The sequence below is a fragment of the Leucoraja erinacea genome, unplaced genomic scaffold (assembly GCF_028641065.1).
Source record: "Leucoraja erinacea ecotype New England unplaced genomic scaffold, Leri_hhj_1 Leri_982S, whole genome shotgun sequence".
Taxonomy (NCBI): domain Eukaryota; kingdom Metazoa; phylum Chordata; class Chondrichthyes; order Rajiformes; family Rajidae; genus Leucoraja; species Leucoraja erinaceus.
In genome coordinates, this window is record NW_026576930.1 from 12369 (window position 1) to 32029 (window position 19661).

The following is a 19661-nucleotide window of genomic DNA, read 5'->3' on the forward strand; positions in this document are numbered from 1 at the left end:
ACCCCCCCCTCCCCCCTCTCTCCCCCTCCCCTCTCCCCTCCCCCCCACTGTCTCAACCCCCCCTTTCCCCCTCTCCCCCCTCTCCTCCCCCCGCTCTCTCCCGTCCCGAGAGCTCCGACTTCGCGCCGAAGACACCATACCCCGCCCGGGGAAACGGGCACTCCCGCAACACAATATTCCACTACTTACCTGGAGTAGACACCTAGGACCTTTGGTGTACACGAGGCATCGAGGTGATTGTGTGGAGTGCAAATGGGGATCTGAACCGGCCCGGGCCCACTGCAAACGTGCGGAGAGGCATCGTCATTTTGCGTCGCTACTGCGTCACCGGCTTCTCCCAACTGCGCAGGCGCGGATGGTCGCAATTTCCCTCCCCCCCCCCCCCCCCCAAAACTTCCAGCGTGCTGGAACCAGAATTTGGGGTAATTTCCGTCAAAGTGGAAACGCTGATAGCGCTCCAATTTTTTTTCTCTCTGGATTTTTTTACTCTGGGGGAAAAAACACCTTGTCCGGAGGCCCATTGGATTTTGAGGCCCTCGGCTTCAGCCTATCAGTAAATCCATCTAAAATCCAGCTCTGCCGAGGCCCCCCTAGATCTCGAGGCCCTAAACTTAAGCTTGTGAAGTTTATACATTAATCCAGTCCTGGGGGGAATATTTATTTCTGCGGAGGGGAAGCACTGGAAGGAAGGGGTGTCGAGGGTGTGTGTGAGAGAGACAGGGAGCGAGAGAGGGAGTGTGTGAGAGAGGAGGAGGGCACGGGAGGGTGGGGTGAAGAAAATTTGTGTACAAGTGGGGGGGGGGGGGGGGGGGGGGGGGGGGATAGAGGGGAGCATACCTGCGTTCTTTTGAGATATACAAAATATAAGAAAAGCTTACAGCTTATATTTTGTCCCAAATCGGGCTTTTCTCCAGTAGATTAATACACAAAGGCAAGTTTAGGTTTGCCTCAGGTTGCTGTGTATTGAGATAATGAATGACTAACATTTGTCTACCAAGTGACATAGAAACATAGAAATTAGGTGTAGGAGTGGGCCATTCGGCCCTTCGAGCCTGCACCGCCATTCAATATAATCATGGCTGATCAACTCAGTATCCCGTACCTGCCTTCTCTCCATACCCCCTGATCCCCTTAGCCACAAGGGCCACATCTAACTCCCTCTTAAATATAGCCAATGAACTGGCCTCAACTACCCTCTGTGGCATAGAGTTCCAGAGATTCACCACTCTCTGTGTGAAAAAAGTTCTTCTCATCTCGGTTTTAAAGGATTTCCCCCTTATCCTTAAGCTGTGACCCCTTGTCCTGGACTTCCCCAACATCGGGAACAATCTTCCTGCATCTAGCCTGTCCAACCCCTTAAAAATTTTGTAAGTTTCTATAAGATCCCCTCTCAATCTCCTAAATTCTAGAGAGTATAAACCAAGTCTATCCAGTCTTTCTTCATAAGACAGTCCTGACATCCCAGGAATCAGCCTGGTGAACCGTCTCTGCACTCCCTCTATGGCAATAATGTCCTTCCTCAGATTTGGAGACCAAAACTGTATGCAATACTCCAGGTGTGGTCTCACCAAGACCCTGTACAACTGCAGTAGAACCTCCCTGCTCCTATACTCAAATCCTTTTGCAATGAAAGCTAACATACCAATATCATTGACGAGAGAGGAAGCAGAGAAGAAGCTAGATTGATCTCACTAAGGGGTAATGACAAATGCCTGATGTCTTTGATATGTAAAATGCCTTGCACCAAATGTCCGATGTCTGTGAGGGAGGAAGTGACGAGAGAGGAAACTAGATTGATCTAAGGGGTATTAACAAATGGCCAATGTCTTTAATATGTAAGATATCTTGTACCATATGACACAATGCCTTTGATGTGATGCATTCTGTAGAAACTTTTATTTCCTGTACCTCTGACCATGACTAATGTTTGTGAAATGTTCTAAGGTGACGAAAAAACACAATATAATACAATGTAATTCTGTTGTTAGAGGAAGCGGATGAGGTTAGTGAAGTGTCTATATTGCTAATTTGACTAGAGTTCTCCCTCCCTTCCATCGGCCGATAATAAGTAAAGTTTTGAACTGGTCTACCAAACGTTTGTGAGTTGTCTGTGTATTAAGAAGCGAACCTGTTTAGTTGTTATAAAAGGAACTTTTTCCAACTTCCTCTGCAAAATCTTCCAATTCCAACATCAGTACCCTTTCCCAGGCCAGCATCCTCAGCAACAAAGCCATGATTACACTCAGTCAGCTCCATTCAAAATGCCAAACAGTTATCTGCCCAACACCAGAATCATAAACATAAATAACATTCCCAGTAATGCCAAGAAAAAGAGATCACATGCAAAGAGGAAAAGCTCAAAGCATCTGTGAAAAATTGTACCAATTGGCTATGACTATTGAAAGTTGAGGAATTTTCAGGATGCCCCAACAGTACACAGAAACAGAGAGTAAACAGCTAAAGGACAAAGACATCTACCAAACAACCCAGCAGCCCATTCAAACATCACCTGACTCATCAGTGGAACAGCCAATGTTTCTTGACAAATAAACATGATCAGGTACCTCAGAGCCTAAATGAAAGGAAATCATCTTTGACCTTGAAGCTGTATTTGTACTTGAAGCGGCGGGTCGGCAAGTCGGCGGGTGCTACCCAGCCGACGATGAGGAGGAGGAGGTGAAGCTGCAGCAGGAGAGTCCAAGTACAGGAGAGGCACCGCTATCTTCATCACAACTGAGGCGTCGATCCCGCACGCCCATGTACGTTCTAGGTTGATAATGCCATCTATAGTTTGAATGTTGCTTATTCTCCAAAAGGGTTTGCTGATATCGCAATACATTTTTATTTCCATCTTTCCCCCTTATTATTTCAAAATCATACTGTTCTGATTTTTCACACATTTTTAACTTAAAAATCAGCAAAAATGATAAAATCGAACTAGTTGTCAGGTATGGTGGAGGGAGAATGTGGGGCGGGGGTAGACTCTGCAGGACTGATGTGGAGGCTTTGGGGAAGGTGCAGAGATGGTTAACCAGAATAGTTTAAAAACAAGGAACTGCAGATGCTGATTTACAAAAAAGTGCTGGAGTAACTCAGTGGAATAGACAGCATCTCTGGAGAGGAATGCGTGACGTTTTGGGTTGAGACTAAGAAGGGTCTCTACCCGAAACGTTACCCATTCCTTCCAGCATTTTGTGTTTACTGAAACAGCGCCTATCCACGTGGCGATATGGCAGTAGGCTGGAGGCCTTGCCACAGAGCGGGCAGGTGAAGGGGCGCTGGCCAGTGTAGACTCGCTGGTGCTCCAGTAGGTAGTCAAAGCAGGCAAAGCCCTTAGCACAGGACTGGCAGGGGGAAGGGACACTCAATGCTGTGGGTACGCCGGGGCTGCCACAGGCTGGGCATGCGGGTGAAACACTTGCCACACTCAGTGCACACAAAGGGTTTCTCTCTGGTGTGTATCTGATGGTGTTCCGGCAGCCCCCATGCTCTCTTGAAACGCTTGATGCAGTGGGAGCAGCCGCTCGCCGGCGTGGGTCCGCCGGTGCTGCCGCAACCCCCGTGAGCTGTCAAATGCCTCACCGCAGTACGGGCAGTCGTAGGGCTGGCCACTGGTGTGCACGCGCGTGTGAGACAAGGCATGGGAGTCCCTGACAAAGCGCTCTCCACACACCGGGCTGGGGAAGGGACGGTCGCCGGCGTGCACCCGCTGGTGGGACAGCAGTCTGGTGGAGCGGGTGAAGCCCTTGCCGCACTGGGCGCAGGTGAAGGGACACTCGCCGGTGTGGGTGGACTGGTGCTCCAGCAGCCTGGTGGAGATGGTGAAGCCCTTGCCGCACTGAGTGCAGGTGAAGGGGCGCTTGCCAGTGTGGGTGCGCTGGTGCTGCAGCAGGTTGCTGGACTGGGTGAAGACCTTGCCGCACTGGGCACAGGTGAAGGGCCGCTCGCCAGTGTGGGTGCGCTGGTGGGACAGCAAGTTGCTGGACTGGGTGAAGCCCTTGCCGCACTGGGCGCAGGTGAAGGGGCGCTCGCCAGTGTGGGTGCACTGGTGCTGCAGCAGGCTGGTAGAGTGCGTGAAGCCCTTGCCGCAGTCGCTGCAGGTGTAGGGACGCTCGCTGGTATGGATGCGCTGGTGCTCCAGCAGGTTGCTGGAGCGGGTGAAGCCCTTGCCGCAGTCGGAACAGGTGTAGGGCCGCTCCCCGGTGTGCAGGCGCCTGTGCGACTTCAGGCCCGTGGACGACTTAAAGCCTTTGCCGCAGTCGGAGCAGATGAAGGGCCGCTCACTACTGTGCACCCGCCGGTGATGCAGCAGCCCCGACGACTGGGTGAAATCCTTGCCGCAGTCGTTGCAGGTGTAGGGCCGCTCCCCGGTGTGCATGCGCCTATGCATCAGCAGTTGCGTAGACGACTTGAAGCCTTTGCCGCAGTCGGAGCAGGTGAAGGGGCGCTCACTGCTGTGCACCCGCCGGTGCTGCAATAGCCCCGTCGACCGGGCAAAGCTCTTGCCGCAGGTGGAGCAGCCATAGGGCTTCTCGCCCGTGTGCACCCGCCGGTGTTCCTGCAGCGCCATCAACCGAGCAAAGCTCTTGCCGCAGGTGGAGCAGCCATAGGGCTTCTCGCCCGTGTGCACCCGGTGGTGCGTCTTCAGGTTATTCAACTTCTTGAAGCTCTTGCCGCAGTGGGAGCAGGTGAAGGGCCTCTCGCCAGAGTGCACGCAGTTGTGCCGCAGCAGGTTGGTGCAGCTCTTGCCGCACTCTGAGCAGTCAAAGGGGCGTTCTCCCGTGTGCACCCGCCGGTGGGTCTCCAGCTCACTCGGGGTCTGCCAGGCTTTGCCACACACGTCGCACTCATAACGCTTCTCCTTGTTGTGCCCCGTCATGTGGTCCAACATCGAAGCTCAGCCCCTTCGAAGCTCAGCCCGCACACCGAGCAGATGGGGGGGGGCCTACCGGCACCCCGGCCGCCCTCAATGGCCGCTCACGTTCCCGTCTCTCCGTCCACAGCAACGGCTCCTAAACCCTGCAGGAGGGGAACACAGAAGGTCAATACCTGTTTCGGTCTTCAAGGATCCAACTTTGCTCTTAACTATTTTTTCCTCTTCACATACCTAAAGAAGCTTTTAATATCCTCCTTTATATTCTTGGCTAGCTTACCTTCATACCTCATCTTTTCTCCCGTATTGCCTTTTTAGTTATCTTCCTTTGCTCTTTGAAAGTTGCCCAACCCTCTGGCTTCCCACTTATCTTTGCTATGTTCTGATTCTATTTTATTTTTATACTCTCCTTGACTTCCCTTGTCAGCCACGGTTGCCCCTTACTCCCTTTGAAATCCTTCTTCCTCTTTGGAATGAATTGATCCTGCACCTTCTGTATTATTCCCAGAAATACCTGCCATTGTTGTTCCACTGTCATCCCTGCTGGATTATCTTTCCTGTCAACTTTGACCATCTCCTCCCTCTTGGCTCCTTAGTCCCATTTGCTCAACAGTAATACTGACACTTCCGATTTTCCCTTCTCCCTCTCAAATTGTAGATTAAAACTTATCATATTATGGTCACTACCTCCTAATGCAGGGCTCTCGCTTAATTTTTATCCCCTGTTGCCAGCCGGGCAACCTAGGCACATTTTTAGGTTGCCAAATGACAGTTTAGGTGGTCATTTAAGACGGCTTGCATGACGTGTGCGATAATGTGCTCGGACGAAGTGCGTAGTTACCTGTCAGAATTATGGTCAATGAAGCATTCACGTATTATTTCTGCTTCAAATAAAGTCACAAACTAAACATATTCACCAATCAAGACATGATATATACCCCAATGACATGCAGCAAAATTACAATACAGTATCTCATCTCCTTTTACACATTGCAATGAATGCAATTTCTATTATTTATTTCCACTTCCAAACAAAATTCTGGTTGGATTATTCAGCGTATGATCAACCTCAGTGAGACCAAGCGCAGGCTTGGCGATCGCTTCGCACAACACCTACACTCAGTTCGCAATAACCAACCTGATCTCCCGGTGGCTCAGCACTTCAACTCCCCCTCCCATTCCGAATCCGACCTTTCTGTCCTGGGCCTCCTCCATGGCCAGAGCGAGGCCCACCGCAAATTGGAGGAACAGCACCTCATATTTTGCTTGGGTAGTTTACACCCCAGCGGTATGAACATTGGCTTCTCCAATTTCAGGTAGCCCTTGCTTTCTCCCTCCTCCCCCTCCCATTCCCAGCTCTCCCACAGCCTACTGTCTCCGCCTATTCCTTTCTTTATCCCAACCCACCCCCCCCCCAACATCAGTCTGAAGAAGTCTCGACACGAACAGTCGCCTATTCCTTCGCTCCATACATGCTACCTCACCCGCTGATTTTCTCCAGCTTTGTCTACCAACGGGATCCCACCACTGGCCACATCTTCCCATCTCCTCCCCTGTCGGCTTCCCGCAGAGACCGCTCCTTCCGTAACTCCCTGGTCATTTTGTCCCTTCCCACCCAAACCACCCCCTCTCCTGGCACTTTCCCTTGCAACCCCAGGAAATGCTACACTTGTCGCTTTAAAAGGTCAAAAGGTCAAAAACTGTATTTGCCATTTGTGCTTACACACATAGGAACTCTTGTGCGGTTGTTCAGAGAGTCAAGTCAAGTCAAGTTAAAAAGACACACAGAAGACACATAATCTATAAAAACATATACTTCTCTAGAACTAAAAAATAAAGAAAATGCCTAAAACCCTATATAAAGGGGAAAGTGAGAGCATTGTAAATTACACAAACCCTATATAAAAAGTGTCGATTGCATTGTAAATTGCACATGCCCAGGAGACAATATTATATAATATAATATGATATGCTATGAGGTAGGTCAGGACATCAGTTCATTTTGTTTTGGCCAAGAGTCTCACTGTGGCAGGGAAGAAGCTCTTAATAAAGCGTGTTCTGTTTGTGACGATGCTATCCGCTCGTCTGTGCCTGAGGTTGTATGTGCAGTTTTTGTGTTTGAGCAGGGAGTGAGCTGGATGTAGTGTGTCTCTGATGATTCTCTCTGCTCTTTTTTGACAGCGCTGTGTATAGATTGTGTCCATGGAGGGGAGTTCCGTTCTGATAATCCTCTCTGCAGTCTTTATGACTCTTTGCAGAGCCTTCCTCTCTGTCTGTGTGGTGTTTCCATACCACATCGTGATGCCTGTGGTGAGGATGCTCTCTATCAGTCCTTTGTAGACCTGGGTGAGAGGGCGACAGTGCAGACCAGCTTTTCTGAGCAGCCTGATGAAGTACAGTCTCTGCTGGGCTTTTTTCACTGTGGCAGCAGTGTTCAAAGTCCAGTTCAGATCTGATGTTACTTGTAATCCCAGGTATCTGTAACTGTCAGCCCTCTCCACCACAGTCCCCTTGATGACGAGGGGCTGCAGGGGGGGTGGATTTTTCCTGAAGTCCATTATTATTTCTCTTTACCTCCCCCCTTGACTCCATTCAAGGACCCAAGCCGTCATTCCAGATGCGGCAGAGGTTCACGTGCACCTCTTCCAACTTCATCTATTGCATCCGCTGCTCTAGGTGTCAGCTGCTCTACAACAGTGAGATCAAGCATAGACTTGGTGATCGCTTTGCCCAATACATCCGATCGGTTCGCAATAACCAACCTGATCTCCCGGTTGCTCAGCACTTCAACTCCCCCTACCGTTCCGAATCTGACCTTTCCGTCCTGGGCCTCCTCCATGGCCAAAGTGAGGCACATCGTAAATTGGATGAGCAGCACCTCATATTTTGCTTAGGCAGTTTACACTCCAGCGGTATGAAAATTGACCTCCAATTTCAGGTAGTCCCTGCGTTCTCCTCCGATTCCCAGTTCTAACTCAGCCCACTGTCTCCACCTCTTCCTTTCTCTTCCCACCCCCTGCACCCATACATCAGTTTGAAGAAGGGTCTCGAAGCAAAACGTTGCCTATTTCCTTTGCTCCATAGATGCTGCCTTACCCGCTGAGTTTCTCCAGCATTTTTGTCTCCCCATTCACACAAGTTCTGTTATCCCACTTTCCTCACCCACTCCCTACGCGTTAGGGGCAATTTTACGGAGACAAGTTAATCTACAAAGCCAATGTATCTTTGGGATGTGGGAGGAAACCTACATGCTTGCAGGGAGAACGTGCACATTCAACACACAGTGCCTGAGGACAGGATCGAACACAGATCCCTGGTGTGTGAGGCCAGCAAATCCACCAGCTGTGCCACTATATTTTATTTTCCAACACACAAAAAATTATACATTGATAACTTTGGTTACTAAAAAAAAAGAAACTATCCATTTTCAGTCCTAAATCTCTAAGTGATGCTACGTCCCCCTTTACAGCTATTGTGTGTTTTAATTCAGCTCAAGACTATGTCCTTGTTCATTAGTCGCTGAAAGTAAGCATGCAGGTACAGCACGTAGTGAAGAAAGCGAATGGCATGTTGGCCTTCATAACAAGAGTAGTAGAGTATAGGAACAAAGAGATCCTCGTGCAGTTGTACAGGGCACTGGTGAGACCACGCCTGGAGTATTGTGTGCAGTTTTGGTCTTCAAACTTGAGGAAGGCCATTCTTGCTACTGAGGGAGTGCAGCATAGGTTCACAAGGATAATTCCCTGGATGGCGGGACTGTCATATGTTGATAGATTAGAGTCGCTACGTTTGTATACTCTGGAATTTAGAAGGATGAGAGGGGTATTATTGAAACATATAAGATTATTAAGGGTTTGCACAAGCTAGAGGCAGGAAACATGTTCCCAATGTTATAGACAATAGACAATAGGTGCAGGAGTAGGCATTTGGCCCTTCGAGCCAGCACCGCCATTCAATGTGATCATGGCTGATCATCCCCAATCAGTACCCCGTTCCTGCCTTCTCCCCATATCCCGTGACTGCTATTTTTAAGAGCCCGGTCTAGCTCTCACTTGAAAGTATCCATTGAACCTGCCTCCACCGCCCTCTGAGGCAGAGAATTCCACACTCACCACTCTCTGTGAGAAAAAGTGTTTCCTCGTCTCCATTCTAAATGACTTACTCCTTATTCTTAAACTGTGGGGGAAGTCCAGAACCAGGGGCCACAGTTTAAGAATAAGGAGTAAGCCATTTAGAACGGAGATGAGGAAACACTTTTTCTCACAGAGAGTTATGAGTCCGTGGAATTTTCTGCCTCGGAGGGCAGTGGAGGCCCATTCTCTGGATACTTTCAACAGAGAGTTAGAGAGAGCTCGAAGGGCCGAATGGCCTACTGCTGCACCTATTGTCTTTTGCCTCAGATTTAAAGGACGTCCTTTAAGGAAGGAGATGAGGTGGAATTTCTTTAGTCGGAGGGTGGTGAATGTGGTATTTAGAAACATAGAAAATAGGTGTATGAGGATAGCATTCGGCCCTTCGAGCCAGCACCACCATTCATTGTGATCATGGCTGATCATCCCCAATCAATAACCTGCGCCTGCCTTCTCCCCATATCCCTTGATTCCACTAGCCCCTAGAGCTCTATCTAACTCTCTCTTAAATCCATCCAGTGATTTGGCCTCCACTGCCCACTGTGGCAGGGAATTCCACAAATTCACAACTCTCTGGGTGAAAAAGTTTTTCCTCACCTCAGTCTTAAATGGCCTCCCCTTTATTCTAAGACTGTGGCTCCTGGTTCTGGACTTGCCCAACATTGGGAACATTTTTCCTGCATCTAGCTTGTCCAGTCCTTTTATCATTTTATATGTTTCTATAAGATCCCCCTCATCCTTCTAAACTCCAGCGAATACAAGCCTGGACTTTTCAATCTTTCCTCATATGACAGCCCGGCCATCCCAGGGATGAATCTCGTAAACTTACGCCTGCTCACAAGGATGTCCTTCCTCAAATTAGGAGGCCAAAACTGTACACAATACTCTAGATGTGCTCTTACATGAGCCCTATACAACTGCAGAAGAACCTCCCTACTCCTATACTGAAATCCTCTTGTTATAAAAGCCAACATTCCATTAGCTAGCTTTCTTCACTACCTGCTGTACCTGCACGCCAACTTTCAGTGACCGGTATACAAGGACACCCAGGTCTCGCTGTACCTCCCCCTTACCTAACCTAACCCCATTGAGATAATAACCTCCCCCCTTGTTTTTGCCACCAAAGCGGATAACCTCACATTTATCTATATTATACTGCAACTGCCACGCATCTGCCCACTCACTCAACCTGTGCAGGTCACCCTGCAACCTAACATCCTCTTCACAGTTCACACTACCACCCAGCTTTGAGTCATCCGCAAACTTGCTAGTGTTGCTCCTAATTCCCTCTTCCAAATCATTAATATATATGGTAAACAGTTGCAGACCCAACGCCGAGCCTTGCTGCACTCCACTTGCCACTGCTTGCCATTCTGAAAAGGACCTGTTCACTCCTACTCTTTGCTTCCGGTCTGCCAACCAATTTTCTATCCATGTCAACAACCTATCCCCAATACCATGTGCTCTAATTTTAGTCACCAGTCTCCCGTTCGGGACCTTATCAAAGGCTTTCTGAAAGTCCATTTATAAGAAGAAGAAGACGAAGAAGAAAAAGATTGCCACGGAAGGCTGTGGAGGGGCAAGTCAGTGGATATTTTTTAGGTAGTGAAATATTCTTGATTAGGACGGGGGTCAGGGGTAATGGGGAAAAGGCAGGAGAATGGGGTTAGGAGGGAAAGATAGATCAGCCATGATTGAATAGTGGAGTAGACTTGATGGTCCGAATAATTCTATTCCGATCACTTATGACCTAATGACATACAGAAGAATATAAATATCATAGTTATTATAGAACAGAACATAGCATATTGTTGTAGAATTAGCCTTTGTTATGGAACAGAATGGAGCATAGAACAGTCCAGCACAGGAACGGGCCCTTCGGCCCACAATGTCCGTGTTGAACAAGATGCAAATAACATCCAATTTCTTCATTTTATTCAATGTTTTTTCTTATTTCAATTATTCTGTATTTTTCAATTTCTTCATTTTATTCAAAGATTTTTCATAAAGCATGGAAAGAGGCCCTTTGGCCCACCTTGCCCATCCTTTCCAGCTTGACAACATCTTTCCCATAACTTGGTGACCAAAACTGAACACAATACTCTACACTCAATGTTTTGACTGATGAAGGCCAATGTACCGAAAGCCTTCTTGACCACCCTGTCTACCTGTGACACCACTTTCAAGGAGCTATGTACAATTGAATTTCCATCACAAAAATAATCTGTTTTTAAAACCACAGCAGGCATCTCTCCCACATACGACGTTTAGGTCAATTATCCACAAAATAGGTGGAATGAACAAGAGACTGTGCATCTACCCAATCTATTCCTCTCATGATTTTACTCATCACCCCTCATCACCTGCACTCCAAGGAATAGAGTCCTAGCCTCCACAACCTCTCCCTATAGTTCAGACCCTCTAGACCTGGCAACATCCTCGTAAATCTTCTCTATGCCCGTTCCAGCTTGACGACATCTTTCCTATAACATAGTGACTAAAATTGAACACAAAACTCTAAATGTGGCCTCACCAACGTCTTATACAACTGCAACATGATCGCCTAATTTCTATATTCAATACACTGACTGATAAAGGCCAATGTGTCGAAAGCTATTGTGACCACCTTATCTACCGATGATGCCTCTTTCAATGAACTATGTTCCTGTACTCATAGATCCCTCTGCTCTACAACACTACCAAGAAGCCTACCATTCACTGTGTAAGTCCTGCCCATGATAGACTTCCCAAAATGCAACACCTCACATTTCTCTGTATTAAATTCCATCAACCATATCTCAGCCCACCTGGCCAATCGATCCAGATCCTGCTGCAATTTTTCACAATCATCTGTAAAACTATCCACTTTTGTATCATCAGCAAACTTGCTAATCTTACCCTGTATGTTCTCATCCAAATCATTGATGTAGATGACAAACAGTAATGGGCCCAGCACCGAACCCTGAGGCACGCCACTAGTAACCGGCCTCCAGTCCAAGAAGCAACCTTCCACAATCACCCTCTGCTTCCTTGCTTGAGCCAATTTTCTATCCATTCAGCTATCTTTCCTTGGATGTCATATGTACCGACAGTGGAACAATTACATTTTCACAGTGCAGATTTACAGACCTATTAACCCAATATCCATAGATACCATGCAATAAACAACAATTCAATTAATTAATAACACCAATATTATTGCATAAAAGCCCCGCAAATGCATAAAATGTTGAGGGGAATAAATAAGAGTGAATCGTGTAGATGGGGCATAGAAACATAGACAATAGGTGCAGGAGGAGGCCATTTGGCCCTTCGAGCCAGCACCGCCATTCATTGTGATCATGGCTGATCATCCACAATCAGTAACCCGTGCCTGCCTTCTCCCCATATCCCATGATTCCGCTAGCCCCAAGAACTCTATCTTATGCAACTGTCCCACTGAGGAAACCTGAACAGAAACCTCTGGAAACTTTGCGCCCCGCCCAAGGTTTCCGTGCGGTTCCCAGAGGTTCCCGGAGATTTTTGTCAGTCTCCCTACCTGCTTCCACTACCTGCAACCTCCGGTAACCACCTGCAACCTTCAGGAACCGCACGGAAACCTTGGGTGGGGCGCAAAGTCTCCAGAGGTTTCCGTTCAGGTTTCCTAAGTGGGACAGGGGCATAATTCTCTTTTAAAATTAATCCAGTGAATTGGCCTCCACTGTCTTCTGTGGCAGAGTAGGGGAACGTTAAATCGGAAGTGGCAGTGATGCAGTTGAAGAAAGGGGACTATGAAGGCATGAGAGGGGAGCTGGCCAAGGTAGACTGGAAAGGGATCCTAGCAGGAATGACGGTGGAACAGCAATGGCAGGAATTTATCGGCATAATCCGGAAGACGCAGGATCATTTCATTCCAAAAAGGAAGAAAGATTCTAAGGGGAGTAGGAGGCAACCGTGGCTGACAAGAGAAGTTAGGGATAGAATAAAACTAAAAGAAAAGATGTATAACACAGCAAAGAGTAGCCGGAAGCCAGAGGATTGGGAAACTTTCATAGGACAACAGAAGGAAACAAAGCGGGCAATACGGGCTGAAAAGTACGAAGGGAAGCTGGCCAGGAATATAAAGAAGGACAGTAAAAGCTTATTTCGATATGTTAAGGGAAAAAGAGTAGCAAAGTCAAATGTGGGTCCCTTGAAGGCAGACACGGGTGAAATTACTTTGTGGGCAACAAGGAAATGGCAGAAGAGTTGAATAGGTACTTTGGATCTGTCTTCACCAAGGAAGACACAAACAATCTCCCAGATGTACTGGAGGACAGAGGATCTAAGGGGATAGAGGAACTGAAATAAATTTTCATTAGGCGAGAAATAGTATTGGGTAGGCTAATGGGACTGATGGTCTGTATCCCAGATACAGGCTAGAAATAGTGGACGCATTGGTGATCATTTTCCAATGTTCAATAGATTCAGGATCAGTTCCTGTGGATTGGAGGACAATTAATGTTATCCCACTTTTCAAGAAAGGAGCGAGAAAGAAAATGGGGAATAACAGACCAGTTCGCCTGACTTCAATGGTGGGAAAGATGCTGGAGTCAATTATTAAAGAGGTAATAATGAGGCATTTGGATAGCAGTAAAATGATTAGTCCAAGTCAACGTGGATTTATGAAGGGGAAATCATGCTTGACTAATCTTCTGGCATTTTTTGAGGATGTGACAAGTAAAATGGATGAAGGGGTGCCAGTGGATGTAGTGTATCTAGACTTTCAGAAAGCCTTTGAAACGGGAGACTGGTGACTAAAATTAGAGCACATGGTATTGGGGTTAGATTGTTGGCATGGATAGAAAATTGGTTGGCAGACCGGAAGCAAAGAGTAGGAGTGAACAGGTCCTTTTCAGAATGGCAGGCAGTGGCGAGTGGAGTGCCGCAAGGCTCGGTGTTGGGGCAGCAACTGTTTACCATACATATTAATGATTTGGAAGAGGGAATTAGGAGCAACACTAGCAAGTTTTCCAATGACACAAAGCTGGGTGGCAGTGTGACAACTTTCAGTGACCGGTGTACAAGGACGCCCAGGTCTCACTGCACCTCCCCCTTACCTAACCTAACCCCATTGAGATAATAATCTGCCCCCATGTTTTTGCCGCCAAAGTGGATAACCTCACATTTATCTATATTATACTGCATCTGTCCACTCACTCAACCTGTCCAAGTCATCCTGCAACTTCCTAGCATCCTCTTCACAGTTCACACTACCACTCAGCTTCGTGTCATCTGCAAATTTGCCAGTGTTGCTTTTAACTCCATCATCTAAATCATTAATATATATTGTAAATGGTTGCGACCCCAGCATCGAGCCTTGCGGCACTCCACTCACCACTGCCTGCCATTCTGACAGGTACCCGTTTATTCCTACTCTTTGTTTCCTGTCTGCCAACTAATTCTCTCTCCATGTCAATACCCTACCTCCAATACGATGTGCTCTTATACAGATAGACAGATAGCACAATGGGCTAAGAGTTCGGCTGGCAACCGGAAGGTAGCCGGTTCAAATCCCGCTTGGAGTGCATACTGTCGTTGTGTCCTTGGGCAAGACACTTCACCCACCTTTGCCTGTAATGGAATGTAATTACGGCGGCAGGCGCGGGCACACCGCGACGCCCTGTGTCTCCCTTTCAAGGGAGATGCTAAAAATGCATTTCGTTGTCTCTGTACTGTACACTGACAATGACAATAAATTGAATCATTTCATTTCATTTCATTTTTCTAATTTTCCCACTAATCTCCTGTGTGGCGTCTTATCAAAGGCTTTCTGAAAGTCCAGATACACATCTACTGGCTCTCCTTCATCCATTTTACTTGTCACATCCTCAAAAAATTCCAGAAGATTAGTCAAGCAGAATTTCCCCTTCATAGATCCATGCTGACTTGGACCAATCCTTTTCTCCTACCCAAATTCACCATTATCACTTCTTTAATAATTGACTCCTGCATATTCCCCACCATCGATGTCAGACTAACTGGTCTATAATTCCCTGTCATCCCTACTTATCCAGAAAGTAGGGCTGAATGGCCTACTCCTGCAACTATTTTCTATGTTTCTATGAAATAGTAACAGCCAGCTATGACAGCAACAGCCATACCACCCACTCAGGTCAGCATGGAGACTATTCTCTGCACTGAAAATAATTAAATCAGATTTAAGTGCTTCAATGAAAGAGGATCTGGCAGAAGCAATTCTGTTCCAAAGGACGTTATTAATACATTTTAAGTACTTATGTAGCAAACTTAACTACCTATGCATTTACTTTTAATTTCTATTGCACATAAGATTTTATTTGTCATAATTTAGCCATTTAGCTCATCCCTGTGGCCTTAGTTTAATAAATTTTGGAGTAATGCTTTTATCATTTTTACTTAATTCAATGGAATTTTAATTTTGTCATAGTCCTTTCTGTATTTATTTTTCTTTTAGCATAATGAATTATGGTTTTTATTTCAAGAATAAACATTTAAAAAAGCCACATTAGCACAACTACAACCATTAGACTCAAAACTTTATGGACATGGGTTTAAAAGGCACCCTGATGATTCATGTGGTTCTTATGAAATGTCATCTTGTGTAATGTCATCACAGCAGATGTAGAATTATTTTACCTAGGGGTCGGGGTCGGATGTTTTGGGTCCGACTCCACAGTCCTGTTTATTCCGCTCCCCTGTGTGTTTATAACATTATTTACCTCAGTTTTACCCCCAGATTTACCGGGTTTATTCCCCAGACGTGTAGTTTATTTGGTGATTTGTTGATTATTTACAGAGAGGGTGATGTTTATAACGTGTTTTATCTCAGGACGCTGCTCCAGACGGTGAGTTTATATTATTGACCCCAGTTTTATTCCCCCAGACGTGTAGTTTATGTGGAGATTGACCTCAGGTCTCCCCCACATTTACCGGGTTTATTCCGCTGCTGATTTATTTATTTATAACGTTATTGACCTCAGTGAATAAGAGGGGGAGGCTGATTTAGAAGGAGTTTGACCCCAGTTTTCCCCACACACACATACACGTGTAGTTTATGTGGTGATTTACCTCAGTTCTCCCCCATATTGACCCAATCCCGCTGCGCTGCTGATTTATAACATTATTTACCTCAGGTCCGTCGGCAGCGACGCCACCAACTGCCGCTTCTCCGCCGCCATCTTCATGCGGTCGATGGGGAGACTCGGCCCGGGGCGGAACCGGGACCGGGACCAGCGGGCGGCCATCTTGGTGAGGGCAGGTGAGGTCGGCGCCGCTGATTGGTCGGCAGCCGGCGGCCCATCTTGTTAGGGTCTCGTCGTTCATAACGCCATCTTGAGAAGGTACCAATGGCCCCACTCACTTGTGTTCCATTCTCCCCTCTAAACCTGTCTTGTCCACACACCTGTCCAAGAAAGGCAATTTCCAACCCTTCGCCTGTAGTAGCCATTTGGCTTATTTTGTGTGTTATGAATTATGGTGGGTGAAGTAGACAAAAGTGCTGGAGAAACTCAGCGGGTGCAGCAACATCTATGGAGCGAAGGAAATAGGCAACGTTTTGGGCTGAAACACTTCTGTTTCTGCCAGAAACGTTGCCTGTTTCCTTTACTCCATAGATGCTGCTGCACCCGCTGAGTTTCTCCAGCACTTTTGTCTACCTTCGATTTTCCAGCATTTGCAGTTCCTTCTTAAAATCATTATGTTGGTGGGATTTATTACGTATTCAAAGGAGTGTTTGGAGCTAGGTTTCTTGTGCAGAAGCTTAGTTTTTAGTTTAGTTTTATTTGATGTATATGCAATATCACAGGGCTGCCAACGCACACTCATTGAGTGTGAGAATAGACAATAGGGAGGTTTCACGGCAGTCGGGTCACGACCCCACGCTACGCCAACTGGAGTACACGCAATCAACTGCAGGTACGCACTTCATGGCCGTCCGAAGGGGGGAGGGGGGGTGCGTTGGGTGCAACTGCATCCCCCTTTTTTCCCCCCTAAGAAAAAATATATATATTTTTTTAAATCAACGTTTCCGCTTTGGAAACGGCCAGTTCTCTGTTCTCCCATCGCCGGGCAAGTGTGGCTGAATCTGAACCCAACGTCTGTAACCCCAACTCAGACGCCGCTGCAGCAGAGCCCGCTCCCCTCGCCTCCCCCCGCCGCCGGGGCCCAAGCCATCTTCCCCCCACACCACCCCCGCTGGGCCCACGCCACCCCCGCTGGGCCCACGCCACCCCCGCTGGGCCCACGCCACCCCCCCCGCGGGGCCCACACCACCTGCGCCGGGTTCATGCCACCCCCGCTAACCCCGCTGGGTCCACGCCACCCCCACTGGGCTCATACCACCCCCCCTAGGCCCACGCCACCCCCGCTGGGCCCACGCCACCCCCGTTGGGCCCACGCCACCCCCGCCGGGCTCATGCCACCCCTGCCGGGCCCACGCCACCCCCGCTGACCCCCCCTGGGTCCATGCCACCCCCGCTGGGTCCATGCCACCCTCGCTGACCCCTGCTGGGCCCACGCCACCCCCGCTGGGCCCACGCCACCCCTTTCCTTGATAACAATATTGAACGCCACCCTCGCTGAATTCCATAGTTTGTGACATAAATATATATTTTAATGGGATCATTATATACAGATGCAACATTTCAACTTCGAGATCGGGGGGGAGGGGGGGGGGGTTGGGGGGGGGCAAATATGCGTCAATCCGATAGCCTAATCGTTAAAGAGTTAAAGGATAGTCAACAATATAGAGAGAGTACAGAGGAGATTTACTAGAATGGTGCCTGGGTTTCAGCAACTAAGTTACAGAGAAAGGTTGAACAAGTTAGGGCTTTATTCTTTGGAGCGCAGAAGGTTAAGGGGGGACTTGATAGATGTCTTTAAAATGATGAGAGGGATAGACAGAGTTGACGTGCATAAGCTTTTCCCACTGAGAGTAGGGAAGATTCAAACAAGGGGACATGACTTGAGAATTAAGGGACAGAAGTTTAGGGGTAACATGAGGGGGAACTTCTTTACTCAGAGAGTGGTGGCTGTGTGGAATGAGCTTCCAGTGAAGTTCGTGGAGGCAGGTTCGTTTTTATCATTTAAAAATAAATTGGATAGTTATATGGACGGGAAAGGAATGGAGGGTTATGGTCTGAGCGTAGTTGTATGGGACTAGGGGAGAATACGTGTTCGGCACGGACTAGAAGGGTCGAGATGGCCTGTTTCCATGCTGTAATTGTTATATGGTTATATGGATAGCCTAATTGATAAAGAGCTGAGAAGAGGAATCAGAGCTGCCAAGGAAAGGTACTCTGAGAAGTTGAGGAGCAGGTTCTCAGCTAATGACTCTTCTTTCGTTTGGAAGGGCATGCAATAAATCACCAGCTATAAGAGGAAAGCCCCCCGCTCTTTGGACAATCATCAGCTGACGAACAACCTCAATGAGTTTTACTGCAGGTTTGAAAATCAGAAACTTAAGTCTGGTACCCCTTCCCCAACATAGAAACATAGAAATTAGTGCAGGAGTAGGCCATTCGGCCCTTCAACCCTGCACCACCATTCAATGTGATCATGGCTGATCATCCAACTCAGTATCCTGTATCTTCCAACAAACACAGCCAGATCCCAGTCTGCAAAGAATGGACCCTGCACCCTCTCCTCCACCACTTCACACCTACTTAAGGCAAGACTCCAGTATGAAAAGAGTGGACCCTTTACCACCCCAACCAACACTTCACACCCACTCACAGCCTGACCTCAGTCTGCAAAGACAGGGCCCTTCTACACCCACCCCAACTCCAATCACCACTTCACACCCAATTACTCATTTTTAACCAGGCCCTGCCTGTTTCAAAGTCTCCACCAAAGATCTTATAGCGGTCTGAAGAAGGGTTTCGGGCCGAAACATCGCCTATTTCCTTCACTCCATAGATGCTGCTGCACCCGCTGAGTCTCTCCAGCATTTTTGTGTACCTTCGATCTTCCAGCATCTGCAGTTCCTTCTTGAACATCTTATAGCGGAACGTAACCCCACTTTTTAAGAAGGGAGGGAGAGAGAAAATGGGGAATTACAGACCAGTTAGTCTAACATCGGTAGTGGGGAAACTGCTAGAGTCAGTTATTAAAGATGGGATAGCAGCACATTTGGAAAGTGGTGAAATCATTGGACAAAGTCAGCATGGATTTATGAAAGGTAAATCATGTCTGACGAATCTTATAGAATTTTTCGAGGATGTAACTAGTAGCGTGGATAGGGGAGAACCAGTGGATGTGGTGTATCTGGACTTCCAGAAGGCGTTCGACAAGGTCCCACATAAGAGATTAGTATACAAACTTAAAGCACAAGGCATTGGGGGTTCAGTATTGATGTGGATAGAGAACTGGCTGGCAAACAGGAAGCAAAGAGTAGGAGTAAACGGGTCCTTTTCACAATGGCAGGCAGTGACTAGTGGGGTACCCCAAGGCTCAGTACTGGGACCCCAGCTATTTACAATATATATTAATGATCTGGATGAGGGAATTGAAGGCAATATCTCCAAGTTTGCGGATGACACTAAGCTGGGGGGCAGTGTTAGCTGTGAGGAGGATGCTAGGAGACTGCAGGGTGACTTGGATAGGCTGGGTGAGTGGGCAAATGTTTGGCAGATGCAGTATAATGTGGATAAATGTGAGGT

The 19661-nt window shown here is 47.6% G+C and overlaps 1 protein-coding gene across 2 annotated transcripts; it reads right to left on the minus strand.

Moving 5' to 3' along the window:
* Nucleotides 1-801: 801 nt before the first annotated feature.
* LOC129695194 (gastrula zinc finger protein XlCGF26.1-like) lies at nt 802-18974 on the minus strand. 2 transcript variants are annotated; one of them, XM_055631969.1, is made up of 2 exons: nt 18961-18974; nt 802-5019 (listed from the first exon to the last, which is right to left on the minus strand). In XM_055631969.1, exon 2 carries the CDS (start codon nt 4889-4891, stop codon nt 3428-3430), a length of 1464 nt encoding a protein of 487 aa, XP_055487944.1. In that variant the 5' UTR covers nt 4892-5019; nt 18961-18974; the 3' UTR covers nt 802-3427. The 2 variants fall into 2 exon arrangements, with proteins under 2 accessions (XP_055487944.1, XP_055487943.1); XM_055631968.1 differs by lacking the exon at nt 18961-18974 and adding an exon at nt 16132-16314.
* Between the last annotated feature and the right edge of the window lie 687 nt (nt 18975-19661).